Genomic DNA, 17,096 nt, shown 5'->3' on the forward strand with positions numbered 1-17,096 from the left:
TGAAGTTTCTAAAATTGTACATACCTGGGTTTCTATTCCCAGCCATTCTGAGTGAGTGGATCTGTGGTGGGTGTATAGGCATCAATATTTTCTGTAAGCTTCATGGGTAAGGCTGATGCAAGACAGACATTAAAGTTCATGCTGTATATCAATCGTATAATAAATACCAAGAGTCAGGGATGAGGGAGTTCAGACTAAAGAGGTATCATTCAGGGGCTGGAAGGAGCCATCAGAGAGAAGTGATGTGAAGTAGCATTCTGATAGACAAATAAGATTTTGCCAAGTGAAGAAAGTGAAGGGAAAGTGCAGAAAGGCTTTTAAATAGCATTAATAGCTTAAAAATACATCAGAGGAGTTACTAAAAAATGGGCTTACTAGAAAATGAAATTTGAACAATTGTTAACTAAGCACAGGGACAATGATCTCGACGTTTCTTGCAATGAAATATTATAAGGGGAAAAAGGAGCTATCTCCAAAGTGATTGCAATGGTATTCCATGAAGTATCTCCATGTGTTTACAAATACATGAAATATATACTGTTTGTCCATTGATAAGACAAGTGGTGTCACTCAACCCGAGGGAAGTTCAACCTCTCCACTGCTTCCAAAAGGAACCAAAGCTATTTTTCTGTCAGATGGAGCAAGAGTCATTAAATCACTGATGCCTTTAAATTATCAATAATATAAAATCACAGAGGGAGAATCGAGCCAATGATAAATAGCATTTTAATAAGCCAGAACTCATTTGTGGATGCAGAAAAGTCTCTGAAACCTCAGTATAATTCAGCTGGCTCATATTGCCATAAGACATGAGATGATGAAACTCAGAAATGCTGATGGCTTTTTACTCTTTCCTGCTTCTGAATATGAGGACAGGCTTGAGTGACAGAATTTTCTGTTCTTTCCTGGGCATGCTTAGGCCTGCAACATGTGTGCTGCTGTATTTGGATCCTTTTATAGAAGGTCTGCATGTGCATATGTGTGTGTCTCTTTAACTAATACACTTTATTTTTTAGAGGAGTTTTAGGTTTATAGAAAAATTTAGCAGAAAATACAGAGAGTTCCTGTATACTCCCTATCCCCCTATCTCCAACAGTTTCCCCCATCATTAACATCTTGCATTAGCATGCTCTATTTGTTACAGTGGATGAGCCAATACAGATACATTATTATTAACTAAAGTTCCTAGTTTACATTAGTGTGCACTTGTGTTTTTCATATTTCCTAGTTTCAGATCACCTTCACTCTTTGTCCTGTTTTTTCTCTCTGCTATTCTGGATCCTGAATGGCGATTGTTAGAACAACAAGCCAAGGTCTCCACATTCCTCCACATCCCCCAGCAGCCTGAAAAGTGACTGCCAATCACTTGTACCTTCTCTCTCTGTTCATGCTGACAGGATAATGTTCTTATCTAAATCAATTTCAGTGAAGCTCATGGTCACAGTTTGTGAATGTTACATTAGCGTCACATATAACCTGTACATAGACTGCATTCAGATTTTTTCAACTTTTTCTCTGGAAATAATTGCTACTGATAAATTCACTATTAAACCTTATAAGACCCAAGATGGTGTGTGGTGATTTAGTGATTTCATATGTTGCTGTGCTAGTATTTTAATCTGAGCTCCAGCCAAATGGAACAATCTGTCGTTTCATTTCTAATAGTTGTGACTTTATTTTTGGACTCCTCTGTTGTGCATACTCAGACAGCCGCCTCTAATGCTTGTTTTTTGAGTCGGCAGGGTCCAGATTGTAATTGACAAAAGAGATTCTTGCTGTGTCCTCCAAGAAGGTCCCACAGTTTCTCATCTTGTCTTTCCTCACCCATTTTGTACCCTCAACCTGGAATGCCCTCCTCATCTCTCTCTCGCCTTTTCTCCCTACAGCCTTCCTCTTTTCCCAGTTATCCCTGTCTCTGCAAACTGAGATTCTAGATACTATTCAGAACCCTCCCCTCTTCAAATATCACAGCAAGCCTGAAACATTCTCCTGATTCTGTGTTAACCCCCAGAACTCATTCCTATTCCCTGATTCTGCATGCTTTTTTTTTTTTTTTTTTTTTATTTTGAGATGGAGTCTCTCTCTGTTGTCCACGCTGGAGTGCAGTGGCGCAATCTCTGCTCACTGCAAGCTCTGCCTCCCGGGTTCACGCCATTCTTCTGCCTCAGCCTCCCGAGTAGCTGGGACTACAGGCGCCCGCCACCACACCCGGCTAATTTTTTGTATTTTTAGTAGAGACAGGGTTTCACCGTGTTAGCCAGGATGGTCTTGATCTCCTGACCTCGTGATCCGCCTGCTTTGGCCTCCCAAAGTGCTGGGATTACAGGCATGAGCCACTGTGCCCGGCCAATTCTGCATGTTCTTAAACCATGTCGCTCTCCTATGCAAAACACTTCAATGCTTTCCCACCATTCTTTGAATTAAAGCCCAACTCCCCAGTTTGGCATGCAAGCCCCTGTACTGTGTTCTGTTCTCTGCCTATTATATTCTCATGCTATATTCTCCAAGACTATACCCTAGCACTCTCCTCCTGACTACTACCTTGCTGGTAGTAGATTCACTACTAGCAGATTCATTGATTCACTAGAGCAGTGGTTCTGGAAGCATAGTCCACATGCCCCTGGAATTCTGCAAGGTGATTTTCCTAGTAATGTCAAGACATTATATGCTTTTTTCTCACTATGTTAACATTATCAATAATGATGCAAAAGCAGTGATGAGGAAGACTGCTGGTACTTTCACACAAACCAAGGCAGTGGTGCCAAACTGTGCTAGTAATCATTGCATCTCTCATGGCCATGTACTTCCTGCTTAAAAACGGCCAACTTCACGGAATACTTTCCTTGATGAAACCATAGAAAGTGTTAATTTTATTAAATGTTGATCCTTGGGCACACACCTTTTAAATATTCTATACAATGAAATGGTAACTACACATAAAGCACTCAGGCAGCATGAGGAAGGACAACAGTTGTCTCATGGGAAGAGACTTGTCTGAGTTGCCAACTAAACAAGCCTTTTTAAAAAACGGAATATCATTTTTACTTGGAAAAACAATCAACAGACAAATGTAGGTATTTCATAGATGTTTTCTAGAAAGTAAATGGAAGGAGCTTGTTACTTCAAGAAAAACAACTGACAATATTTTTTGCTAATAATAAAGTTTGAGATTTCAATCACCACCATAATCTGGACAGTTTCTTAATACCTAAAGATTTTTTTGATATCAGTGGCAATATTAAGTCATATGATTTTTTATGTATTGTGTGATGAAATGTGTGAACATTTGGAAAATTAACATAACTCACTGAATTCATTTTTGATATGACCAATGTATGATTTTTAAAAAATAAAACCAATTATGGGTCAGGCGCAGTGGCTAATGCCTGTAATCCCAGCACTCTCGGAGGCCGAGGCGGGAAGACTGTTTGAGGCCAGGAGTTTGAAACCATCCTGGCCAATGTAGTGAAAACCCATCTCTACTAAAAAAAAAAAAAATACAAAAATTGGCTGGGCTTGGTGGTGCATGCCTGTAATCCCAGCTACTTGGGAGGCTAAAGCATGAGAATTGCTTGAACCTGGGAGGCAGAGGTTGCAGTGAGCCAAGATCACACCACTGCACTCCAGCCTGAGTAACAGAGTGAGAGACACCGTCTCAAAAACAAAACAAAACAAAAATAAAAAAAAAACACTGATGGGTGAAAGATTCATTCAAATAGCAAGACAGATCAATGGGTTTTAATGTAATTGAGTATAAAAAGCTCATTTATATGGTGTCTGATTTTACAGTGCATCTAACTTTCAAGAAAATACCACCACTTGGGCTTTGGTATAGTATCAGGAAGACTATCCCATTTGTCTGAAAAGGCTATTACAATATCTCTCAGTTTTCCAACAACCTATCTGTGGGACGCCAGATTTTCTTCATATACTTCAACCAAAACAGCATTTCACAACAGACTGAATGCAGAAAAAGAAATGAGGATCTAACTGTCCTCTACTCATCTATAAAAGATATTTCTTCACTCTTATTTTGTTTTGGAAAATATTATTTTCATAAAAGGGTATTATTTCAGTTTAACATATGATGGGTTTGTTATTTTTAATGAGTTAATATTTTAAACTACTCAGTTTTAATATCACTATAGTATTTGTTAATAGCTGTAAAACAACTTACATAAACAAAACCTCCTTGCAGTCCTCAGTGATTTTTAAGAGGGGAAAGAGACTTGACCTCAAAAAGTATGAGAATGATGGCAACTAGCCAACTAACTCTTAATGAGATCTTTGGCTCTAGAACTCCTTATTTGACCACATGCCAGAAGAATCCATGTGAGTACTGCTTGAGTACCTCCAAGTTGGAAAAATATGTTCTTTTTTTTTTTAACTGAGTACCTCCAAGTTGGAAAAATGTTCTTTTTTTTTTTTAATGTTACCGGGTTCAAGGGTAGAACATTTGTCCTACTAAAGAACAACTTTTAAGAGCTTTGTGGCTGGAACGGTGAAAAGTAGACCTCCTTCTCCTTCTCTTCTTTTCATCCCCTTTGATCCTTTTCCTCTTCTCTTTTGATCTTCAATCCAATCTTTAGCCCCAACTCACCTTCTAGATGCATTTTTCCTACTTTTTTCCTCTTCTACTAGATAATTGTTGGTTGGGAGAATCCCATCTTAATCAATGTTCAAATTATGTCTCCAAGTTCATTTCCCTGTAGATCATAGAACTCTTTGTTAGAGTGTCATGTGGCCAATTTATAGGTCTTTATTCTTTCTCTTCTGCCCAAAAATAGATCTTTAGGAATAACATGCTGATTGGTCTATTATTAAATAATTTTAAAATTGAGCTCATTTTTTAAAAGTAGTAATTAACTTATATTCAGTTGCTACCCTAAATTTTTTTAAAATGAGCAAGAATTGTTATATATAGCAGAATTTTACATTTTTTCTAAAGAAACACTTTGTAAAATGTGGTAGAGGTATGCAAGAGGATAGAACATATCTATTTTAACAATAGCTACTACATAAAACTACATAAAGCTTATGGTTTTGGATATTATTTCTTAGAAGAAAGTGATTTGATGTATGTTTAATGCAAAAACAAAAAGTAAATAGTACAGTTAGTACATGGGGAGGACATACTCATGGGAGTATTACTTAAATAATTGAATTATTATTTGAATAGTTGAATTTTGGGAAACCATGTTCCAAAGGGAAGTCTAGGATGACAGCCTCATCATAATTCTCCCCACCTTCAATATGTTTTTCCCCCTTCAACTTGCATTTCAGAATTACTCATTTATATTTTGCCATGATAAAGTCTGTCAGATTTTTTCTTCAAGCTAAATAAAAGTCACTTAAAATGCCTTTTTCAGAGTATGTTATGTAAATATACATATATAATATAAAAGGTGAGAAGAACTTTATGTAAATAAGTAAATATTTGGTTAAGATGATGCAATTTCTAAATTTTCTAAAAGCAGGACTTCCTTTAGAGTAGAAAATATGTAGTCTGGTTGTAGAAAGGGCATATTTTATTTGTTAATAAAATTCATGGCCCAATATAAATTTTTGAAGTCTTCAAGAAAAAGAAATTAAATAAACATTGCCCTAATCTGTCTAGATTAGCATATGATTTTTAAGCACTTGTTGAGTTGACATTTTTTCCAGTTATCTATAATAAAGAAAAGCTTTAAAAACCTGTCTCTTTTTTCCCAGATAATGATTTCTTTTTTAAAAAGAAAAAGCATGGCTTATATTAAAAATTGCAATATACAATGCTGACATTATACTTTAAGTACAAAAGGACCTAATTTATGTGTATAACAGGAACATCTCCATACACCCAAAGATATTTTTCTACTCACTGCTGCCTATGCTTAGAATGCTGCTATTTGAGGTTCCTTCTTTTACAGTAAGCATTGCTTCTCCCTTCTTTCTGATACAGTTGCTGTTGCAATAGGAAACGTATTAACCAATAAGCATCTTAGTAAGTATGCATTCTTTCATGACTATCGTAAACCATGTGTATCCATTAGGAATGCATCTGGCTGCCAGTAAGAGAAAACATACAGTGACTTGAACAAGTAGAAATTTATTTATCTTTTCTCACATAATGAAAAAGCCAGAGATGGGCGTTTACAAACATTTGTTCAGCCACCCAAAAATGTAAGGACCACATTTCTGCGATGCTCTTAGCCTTTTCTGCATGGTCATGAGATAGATACCATGGCTGTGGACAATAGATTTGTATTCTCAGCAGAAGAAGGGGCAGCAGGAAAGGAAAGGATTATACCACCAAGTATGTTCATTTTCATGAGGATTTCAAATATTTCTCCAGAAGATGCCCCCCAGTAGTTTTCTGCCTCTATTTCATGGCCACCCATAATAGCAGGCGAAACTGGGAGGGGAGTAATTGGCTTTCCAGTCTCTAAACTAGAAGGGCCAAGAAAGAATGAGGTAAGGAATACCACATCAGTGATACCTTCAAAAGTCTGAGTAAATAAAAAAAGCATTGAAAGAAGATAAAAGATAAATGATAGGGAAAAAAATAATACTTCCTTTATTGCTTTTATTATTGAATCCTTACTCTACGCCAGATACTATGCTATGTATCATTACATGTATTATAAATAAATATATTATACATATATTATCCCACCTAGTTTTCACAAAGACTCTGTAAAGTAGATATTGCTTTCCCCTATTTACAGAGGAAAAACCCAAAACCAATTACTTGACCAAGGTCTCATAGCAAAGCTAGGATGTGACCTGAGCTTGCTCTGACTTCAACATTGCCTCTCCTGAGACCGACACTTAGAATATACGGTTTTCTCCTCACTGCAGATCACATTTCACGGTTCTCCAGAATGCTTCAGTAAATTACAAACTGCCTGAAAGGCAGTGGGAATTTTCAGGCCTTGGTTAATGAGGTAGACGGAACCAAGAATGCTTGAATAGTTCTAGCAAACGCTGCTGCAGCACTTTCTTCTACAATAATCACCTTCCATCTTTTCAGGTTTTCTGCTTGGAATTCATTACTGCAATTCTAAATTCTGACCTTGATGTATAAGTGGTTTCTATACATATTAAATACTTTTAGATGGACTTCTATTTTAGGAGGATTCTCTCTCTAAGCAGCTCATCGAAGCCCATTTGTTTATTTAGAGTTGTACTGTCAGCTACTCTGGGCCAATTATTTCAGTTTATTCGTGCAAGGTCACCTTTTGGGTTGAATCCTATCAAAGTCAGTTAACTTTTAACCAGAGACAAACTCTGTCCCACAGTTGATTCTTAGACTGGCTTTTGCAAGCTTCTAAGTAAGATTTTCATTCACTCATGCAATTGGCAAAGGGTGTTAAGAAGTCAAAGATGAGTATGCGATTTCTGACTCAATTGTGAGAAATTCGAGAGCTAAGATTGTGCCTTGATACTGTTATATCGCCAGAGCCTAACACTGTGCCTGGTATACATTAAGCCCTTAATAGGCTCATGTACTCATTCAGCAAACATTCGTTGAGAGCTCACTGTGTGCATAGCAGCAAATGAGATGTATGTGTACAGCTATAAACAAGAAGCACAACAGTGAACAAGACAGATATGGTCCTTGTACTTGTGAAACATATATTCTTGTGGAGAGATAGATAATGAAAAGTAGGTATAATTTTAAAATAAAGAAGGCCCCAATATGCATCATAGGAAAATGGATAAATTGTGGTATACCTGTAAAATGGGATACTTCCCAGCCATGAGAAGGGACCAGCTATTGCTACTCCTAACCACAGGGATGAATCTCATCATGTATGATCGTACTGACACCAAGTTCAAAAACAGGCAACACTCATCTGTGATAATAGAAGTCAGGCTAGTGGTCACTTTTGGAGGGAGCAATGACTTTGGGAATATCCAGGAGCTTCTGGGGTCTGGGTAACGTCGTTTATCTTGATATGAAAGTTTGTTATCTGGAAAAGTTTACTTTGTGAGAATTTCTTATATTGATTGGGCATGACAGCTCAAGCTTATAATCCCACTTTGGGAGGCCAAGGCAGGTGGATCACTTGAGGCCAGGAGTTCAAGACCAGCCTGATCAACATGGCAAAACCCCATCTTTACTAAAAATACAAAACTTAGCTGGGCGTGGTGGTGCTTGCCTGTAATCCCAGCTACTCAGGAGGCTGAGGCAGGAGAATCACTTGAAGCTAGGAGGCAGAGTTTGCAGTGGGCTGACATAGTACCACTGCACTCCAGCCTGGGCAACAGAGCAAGACTCTGTCTCAAAAAAAAAAAAAAAAAAAAAAGAATTCCTCATATTCTGTGCTGATAAAGTATATTTTTCTATGTACATGTTATAATAATTAAATAATTTTACCTTAGAGAAGATAAGTGCTAACTGTGATAATGACTGTGCAGGAAGTGCTCAGGTTGCAGGGCACTGTGACAGAGATTATCTGGGAGAACATTACTGTAGGCGGAATGGTCAGGGAAGAGCTTCCCAGGAGATGCTGGCTCGGCTGAATCCTAAGGGGCCAGCCATGGGGAAAACCAGAAGAGCATCCCTGGTGAAGGGAACAGCAAGAGCAAAGGCTCTCAGGCAAGAAAAGTCAGGGCACAGTTGAGAAGTAAAAAAGACACCAGTGTGCTGGAGACCAGAGTAAGTAAAGAGCAGAGTGGAGCAAGTCAAAGTCAGGGTACGTCATGCAGGGCCTTGGAGGCCACTGAGTTTATCATTTGGCTCTTCTTTTATGCCAGGCCATGTGCTAAGATCTTGAGGTATATTACCCCATTCCCTTTTCATCTTTTTAGCAACATTGGGAGGTCAGTTTTATCATCCAAATTTTTTAATGAGGAACGAAGGCTTAGGGAAAGTAGCTTGCCTAAGGTCATCCAGCGTGGAAGTGAGTGGTATCACCAGGACTTGAACCTTTGTCTCTTGGACCCCAAGCCTGTGCGCTCAACTCCTGACTCATGATTCTGCCTCTGAGCTCTTAAGTTTAAATAAATAACTACTTCGCCACATAAAACATGCACCCATAGGACTGTGAACAAAATGCTGAGAAAATAGCGACCTCCACCTGGGGAGTCTGGAAGGGAGCACATGCACTAAATTTAAAGATGTGTACATGTGAAATGTCCCCAGAGGCAGGCATTCTCAAGGGAACAGTATGTGCAAACACTCAAAGATGAGAATTAGGGTGGGCACAGTGGTTCACGCCTATAATTCCAGCACTTTGGGAGGCCGAGGCGGGTGGATCACCTGAGGTCAGGAGTTCAAGACCCGCCTGGCCAACATGGTGAAACCTCATCTCTACTAAAAATACAAAAATTAGCCGGGTGTAGAGGCACACACCCATAGTCCCAGCTACTTGGGAGGCTGAGGCACGAGAATCACTTGAACCCAGGAGGTGGAGGTTGCAGTGAGCCAAGATCACACCACTGCACTCCAGCCTGGGCAACAGTGAGACTCTGTTTTTTTGTTTGTTTGTTTAAAAAAAAAATGAAGATGAGAATTAATCATCACAGTAGCTAAGATGTATTGAGCATTCATCCTGTGCTAAGTTCTTCAGTGAGTATTTTGCTTATCTTAATCCTCACAACAACTCTATGAGGTCAATATTGGCCCCATTTTAAAAATGAGAAAACTGAGCTTTAGAGAGGTTAGTCATTTGCCCAGGGAGACATGGCTAGTGAGTTGAGTAAATAAACACTAGGCTTGTTGAATTAGCGGTGAGAAAAGTCGTGAATTGTAAACCAGTAGGTGGCAAAACCCAGACATAAACAAAGTTCTGCCACAGAAGTCCATGCCCCCAACTCTCCTGCTGAGAGCTTAATGTGACTAGGCAAGCAAGGGATGCTTTGTGTGGCTTTGTGATGTGTGTTCTCTGAACTTGACTAAAATTAATGTTCCTGAAGTTCCTTAGCTCCTTTCTCCTTTGAGAGTTTTATATTCTGCAATTTCTTCTCTCTGAAATCCTGAATCATAATTTTATGTGCTTTTTTGTTTGCATTTTCCTCTCCACCTAGACTATAAGATCCCTGAAGAAAAGCCCTTATTTCTTTTGATTCCTTAGTGCCCAGCCCTAAGAAATAACGGGTGAGATCAGGGGTTGAGTGTGTTGACCACTGAACTCTTAGTGTCTGGTGCAGGGCTGGGCAGAGGGTGGGTGCTCTATAAATATTTCTTAACTAAATGAGCACCATGCTTATTTAAGGAAAGGTTAGAGAGATAATAGATTTGGCCTGGGTCAACAATCAATCTTGATCATTCATATGGTATGTGCATAATTTTATTTCAATTACTTAATCACTTAAGACAAAAGCGAGGTCTATAGGCCTCCATTCCTCTCCTGCTCCATCATCCCACCCCACTCCCAAAATCACGCAAAGCTGGTATTGACACTGTTTTAGAAGGAATTCTGAGCAAGAAATCCTGTGAGATGCCTTAGTTGGTCCTATACTGTTAGGATTTGTGAACTAGATTAAGGCTGGCCTGCTTAAAATAAATTTATGTTATGGGTATCATTTTTATGAGCAAATCAACTGCTACCTAATATTTCAGTTCAAATGGTTTCAAGCCCATAAAAAATAACTGTGATTTTCTCTTCAATTTCACATATCAATATCCATGGGTCAGAGCAGGAAAGCTTAAGCAACTTAGAAGTGAGTTTATTCCATGCTTTAGGTCTGAACTGGTCCAGTGCAATAGCCACTAGCCACATGTGGCTATTGAACACCTGCAGTTTGGTTACTCTGAATTGAGATATGTTGTAAGGGTAAACTACACCAGATTCCAAAGGCATAGCATTTTTTAAACGTAATCTGTCTCATTAATAATTTAAATACTGATTACATGTTGAAACGTTATTTTGGCTATATTGAGTTAAATAAAGTATATCAAAATTCATTTCACTTGTTTCTATTTTTTTAATGTGGCTACTATAAAATTTAAAATTATATATGTGGCTAACATTGAATACTGGTGCACTAGAATGTAACAAATATGAGTCTGATAAATTTCTAATCCCTTTTAATCTACCCTTGACTTCACTATTCCCCAACTTCTTCCAAAGATACAAAAATTAATGAAAGCACCCAGCTTCCATCTGTGTCACAAACAAAATTCTGTTTTGTTTTTGTTTCTTGACTGAGTCAAAACTCATGCTGGCTTTGAGTCTCTACCATTAAAGCTAATTATATTGACTCTAATGGTAAAATCACATGGATTTATATTAAAACTTTTAATTTTTTAAAAGAACTCATGTTATTGAATAACTATAACTATACCAGGACAATGGGTAATTAGAATTACCACCATTTTCCAAGTGAGAAAACTAAGGACGAGATAAAATTTATTTAAAGCCAGCCCTGATCCAGAAAGGCTGGCTCCTCACTCTCAGGTCAATGCAGAATATAAGTAACTTTTTCCAGATGACACAGTGGCCAGCAGAACTGGTACTGGACTGATCTTCTTACTTTTTCCATTAGAACAGTGGTTCACAGAGGTGGTTTCTCATGATCAATTATAAAGCATAACTTTTTACAAAAAGTTTAACTTTTTCAAGTTAAAAGTTTTTAACTGTTAAAACAGCAAAGTTTTGGCTGACTTTTTAATATACATATTTTATATAAATTAGAACCAATGAAAAGATACCTGAAAATAACATGTCTTGCATACACTCCATTCATTCATTCATGTAATCAGCCCTGAGTGTCCAGCACATGTAAGGCAGTTAGCTATGCCCTGGGAAAACATCGATGAATAAGATAGCAAGAAAAGACACATCATGTAACAAATTTAATCATCATCAAGCAGTTAAATAAACACTGTGCTGTGGAATCACATAGCAGGAAGACCTGCGCCTAGCCTGGGGGCTGGGAAGGGCTTCATAAATTAGTGCTGCCTGCATTGATACCTGATGGATGGTAGGATAGAGCCAGATAAGGGGTGAGGAGGAGGAATGAGTATGAATCTTTTAGGAATGTTTTCCTAAGAAAGAAAGGTGGGATTGATAGGCAAGGAGTTGTACATAACCTAGTACCCAAATTCTCTATGCCACATCCCAGAAGTATATCCTGTACCCAAACATCATCTGTCATGTGATCATGGACGTACCAACAACAATAAAGTTTGAAAACCTCTGCATATGGTCATACTGCATTCATCAAGGTATTTCAGACCACCAGAGGGGCATGTGCAGTGCTGTGTTTGCTATTACATGTTTAACAACCATCTCTCAGGAGGGGAAAAAAAAACTTTTGTAGCATTTGCCAATTTCCATGGTATAAATATTCCCACCTTGGCTGATATGAAGCTGCCAATGAGACAACACTGAATGTGGAGCTGGGAAGAGATGGGTGGTAGCACACTCCCTTATATAGAATTTCCCTCATGCAAATACCATAGGTGTAAGTAACCTCAAAAGCACTGATAAAAGTGAAATGTGGTAAAATAACTAGGAGGCAATGAATTTTAAGTATTAAAAGTGTATTAACTTTGTTTTTAATATAATTTATTTAACTATATATTATTTTAAAATAATGGCTGTGTTTAACACTGGCTCACAGAAGTTTCCACAGATTCACTAATCAGCTGTCACACACCTGTACAAGCCAGCTCCAATACACCAATGAGTCTGGCATCTTCAGCATAAAGTATCCATGATCCTTGTCTAGAACATGTTCTCACATTTCCCTCTTTTTCTTTTTCTTACAGATCAGCAAACAGCAGCTGCAGACAGTCAAGGACAGGTTTCAGGCTTTCCTCAATGGGGAAACCCAGATCATGGCTGACGAAGCCTTCATGAACGCTGTGCAGAGTTACTATGAGGTGAGAATCACTGTTCAGAAGAATGCCAAGACCACTCAAGCCCTAGGCCTGGGGAGTCTGAGCTGCAGGGCAATGAGGGCAATGGGGACAATCGTTTTGGTTTACTACAGGATCATCCCTCCTAAGGCAAAGGGGTTGGTGATTGGTTACAATGTTAAGAAATAACAGTATTTTGTTTTGGGGAAAACTAAATGTAAGCCACTATTTAACAATGGAGTTTTATACCAGGCAATATACTGAGTGTTTTTAATACAAGATATAACAGTCTTATGAATTAGGTCTGATTGTATTTCCATTTTACTGATGAAGAGACTGAGGCTCAGAGAGGTTAAATTAATTACTCAAGGTCACACAGCTATAAAAAATCACAACCTGTGACTTTGAGTCAGGAGCATTTTTCTCACCACTTACACCATTTTTAAAGGATGTTAGCACCTCCCAAGGATGGTAGTTTCATGAACTTCCTTATTCTTTTTTTAAAAATGTTGCTTTCTTTTCTGGAGCTGGAACCACTGTCCAAAATGCAGTGCTGTTCTCTAGAGAAAATCTACAAAAGAGAGAATATATTCTGAGTATGTATTACAGGTAAATTGTCACCACTAGACCTCAGAAGCTTATCAGTAAAGTGGATTTGTATTTCTGCAAATATTTTTAAATTTTATAAGTGTTCTTTCTCAGTGTGCATATTGGCTATTATTTCTATATGATTATGAAGTGGACATGCCATACATTCCTATTGGCAATGCTTTCCTCATATGCGTATTTTCAAATATGATTATTTGGTCACTGAGTGACATTTTACTTTATATTAATCTATTTTAATGTGAACCAGGTAAATACTCTCTGTGTTTGGAATCCTATGCCCCAAATGTCTTATGCATTGTCAAGGCTAGATGACAACCATTAGAGACCAGCTCCTAAGCACTGAAAGCTTATGATATCCTGCTATATACAATTCACAGTAATAATGATAAACTTGAAGATAGGTATAAGAAAAATGTAACAAAATCTGATTTTCCCCTGGGATTGTTTCACTGATTTCCTTCCTTCCTTGTTTCCTTTATTTATTAGATAGAAAATTATTTCAAAACAAAAATGTTGATGTGCCTGCTTTGCTGGTGCTCTAAGCACGTACTTAGTCTGCCCATCTGATTCAGCCCACAACAGATGCTTTAAATATGTTAATTGATTGAAGCCTAGGTAGAGGCAAAATCCTGATTTGGCAAAACTCTTCTTCCCACTTGCTAAAGCACTTGACTCCTTCCTTCATGGAGAGAGTAAGACTGCAATTAGATCTTGTGAAAATATTATTGATTGGTTTGCTAATTAGCATTTAATAGTAAACAGTCTTTGTGATGTTTGCTGGGACCAACCACAGACTCCTTTTACTCACCATTTTCTTCATGAAATTTTTATTTGTATCTATTTTAGAAGTTAAATTTGTTTTTATAGTTGTCCAAATTTAAATCTTTTAAAATTTTAAAAGTATCATTCATTATCGCCAATGAGTGTCAAACTTGCTGCTTTATCTGATGTGGTACAGTTTTTTGGTTGAATTTCATGGGGAGTAGAAATGAGATTTGGAATCACAGTGATATATGATAGTGAATAACTTGAATATATTTAACAAAGGTTTTGTTTAGAAACTGCCCAGGAATGAAATTCATTTTCTCTCTTTGTTCAAGTTCTGGAAGCCAGTCGGAGAGTAATGGCAGAACCCTTGTCAGGCCAAGCAGACCCCTATCAATAGTTCTCCATATTTAGAGTCATTCACCAGAGTTTATAAATTTATAGGTTGCAAATCTTAATTAGAAAGCTCATTTGACTAATGGCATAAATTAAAAGAAAGTGTCATTTCTATCTATTAATTAAATGTGAAAATTAATAGTCATCAATGTGCTAATGAGTCTCTGGAAATTACCATTACATCTACAGTGATCCCAATGTTTTCCTCTATAGTGGCTAGTTTATTGGAAACAGTTTCTTTTTTTGTCTGGTAAGAATACAGGCATTGAGAAATTACTGAATATTTAATGTTAGCATTTGAGTAACATAAGAAAGGATGTGGGGTATTAATGGTCTAACTGCTGTCTTCATTAGTAAATACTTTGGAGAGTCTTAGATTCACTTTTCCAGGGAAGTCTAATACTCTAAAGTGAAGGTTCTCTATCAGGAGATCAGGGTTAACACTTTACTTGGGAGCTCTCCAAGTTGATTACACCTTCCTTTCTCCTTTCCCCTTCATGCTTGGGCTATGGAGAAGCTGGTGTCTCTTCCTCTACCCAACTCTGGGTTCCAATTGCTTCTCTGTTGGCCCCTGTCTTAGTCAGGACTCTATGGATTATAAGTGACCGATACCTAGGTCATACTGGATAACCCTAAAAAGAAATTTATTTCCTCAATTAACTTAAAAGTCCACGAGTAGGCCTGGCTTCAGCCATGGCTGGATCCAGAGGCTCCAAAGTTACCAGCGGGATGGGTATCTTCCCCCCACCTCTCCACTGTGCTCATCCCTGTGTTGACTTCCTTCTTGATCAGCTTCTTTCCATGTGGAAGACCTTGGCAGCCCCAGGGCACATCCTACCAGTTTAGCACCTCCAGGAGCAAAGAGAACACCCCTGCTGAGCTCCCTAGCAAAGACATGGGGTGACTTTGTTGGACTGACATGGATCATATGTCCCTTCTTGAGTCAGTCACCGTGGATGCGGGTGAAATAGACTGGGGAGATAAGGCTTAGGACAACCACCATCTCTGGCACCTGAGTACAGGCTCAGCTGCACTGGAACCATTTTCAGGAAGAATGTAATGTTTCTTAATAAAACATTAGGCTGCTTTTTACCAAAACAGGGGGAATATACACTCAGCAGACGACACCAACAGATATCCTCCTTCCAAATTCTCTTTCACATACACACACACTCCACCCTACCATGCCACAACTTCACACTCCAGTTTACCAACAGCAATAATGTTAAAAAATAGCGTAACAGCAATAATCTCAAAATGTTCTGGGATTTGTATACTTTAAAAAGTCAGTTTTAGATATTGGTCTTGTTTTGCTAATGCATATATTCATTACTCAGTATCCACAGAGCATTAGTTCCAGGGCTTCCTCAAATACAAAATCCTCAGACGCTCAAGTCCCTGATATAAAATAGTATAGTGTTTGCATATAACTATGCACATCCTCCCATATACCTTTCTTTTTTTTTTTTTTTTTCGAGTCAGGGTTTCCTTTCTGTTACCCAGGCTGGAGTGCAGTCATATAATCACAGCTCACTGCAGCCTCAACCTCCCTGGCTAAATTGATCCTCCCTCCCCAGCCTCCCATATAGTTGGACTACAGGTGCATGCCACCATGCCAGACTACTTTTTGTATTTTTTGTAGAGAGAGGGTTTTGCTATGTTGCCCAGGCTGGGCTTCACCTCCTGGGCTCAAGCGATTCTCCCACCTCAGCCTCCCAAGTACCTGGGACTATAGGTGCATGCCATCATGCCAGACTAATTTTTGATTTTTTGTAGAGAGAGGGTTTCACTATGTTAACCAGGCTGGTCTTGAACTCCTGGGCTCAAGTAATCCACCCGCGTTGGCCCCCCAAAATGCTGGGATTACCGGCATGAGCCACCACACCTGGCCTTCTCCCATACACATTAAATCATCTCCAGATTACTCATAAAACCTAATACAATGTAAATGCTATGTAAATTGTTGTCATACTATATTGGTTTTATTTGTATTACTTTTTATTGTTATTTCTTATTTTTTATATTTTGTATCTGTAGTTGGCTGAATGCATGAATGTGGAACCTGTGGATACAGAGGGCCAACTGCTGTAATGATCTCTCAGCATGCTAGAGTAGTAAAGACCATCTTTTAATAAATGAGAGGAGAGAAGAGGTGCTGTTCCTTTTCCATCTGTGCCCATCCAGCCCAGTCTGAACTAAGCTAGTCACCATTAACAACAAGTTGGTGAGGCCTGGGCCATGAGTGGGGATGGGAGAAAGGAGACCAAGGTCCCCATGGTTCTCAAGAGCACACAGGTTTATTTTTGTCCTTTCCTGATGGCCCTGATTGTCAGAGCAGATCAAGCAGGGCAACAGATTAATCCGTTAATCTCTTCAATTCTGGCTTTCAGGGCCAAGGGCTGGAGGCTGGGATGGGTGCTCTGAGATCTGGCCCAGCAATTCTGTCTGGTTCTCACACCCCTGGTCCTGAGATATGGCATCAGAGAGCCATTTCTCTGTGTTCCTCACACCTTTTCTAACTATTTTTAAGAAA

General features: G+C 38.6%; 1 protein-coding gene across 8 annotated transcripts in view; it reads left to right on the forward strand.

Annotated features, from left to right (window-relative positions):
• Positions 1-17,096, forward strand: part of CADPS (calcium dependent secretion activator) — a 472,988-nt gene that overhangs the window by 92,435 nt on the left and 363,457 nt on the right. For all 8 annotated transcript variants that reach the window (XM_054482477.2, XM_054482473.2, XM_063661889.1 and 5 more), the window contains exon 2: positions 12,704-12,817. In XM_054482477.2, coding sequence (XP_054338452.1) covers positions 12,704-12,817 — 114 coding nt within the window. The remainder of the gene's footprint in view (positions 1-12,703; positions 12,818-17,096) is intronic.

This window comes from Pongo pygmaeus, chromosome 2, assembly GCF_028885625.2.
Source record: "Pongo pygmaeus isolate AG05252 chromosome 2, NHGRI_mPonPyg2-v2.0_pri, whole genome shotgun sequence".
NCBI lineage: Eukaryota > Metazoa > Chordata > Mammalia > Primates > Hominidae > Pongo > Pongo pygmaeus.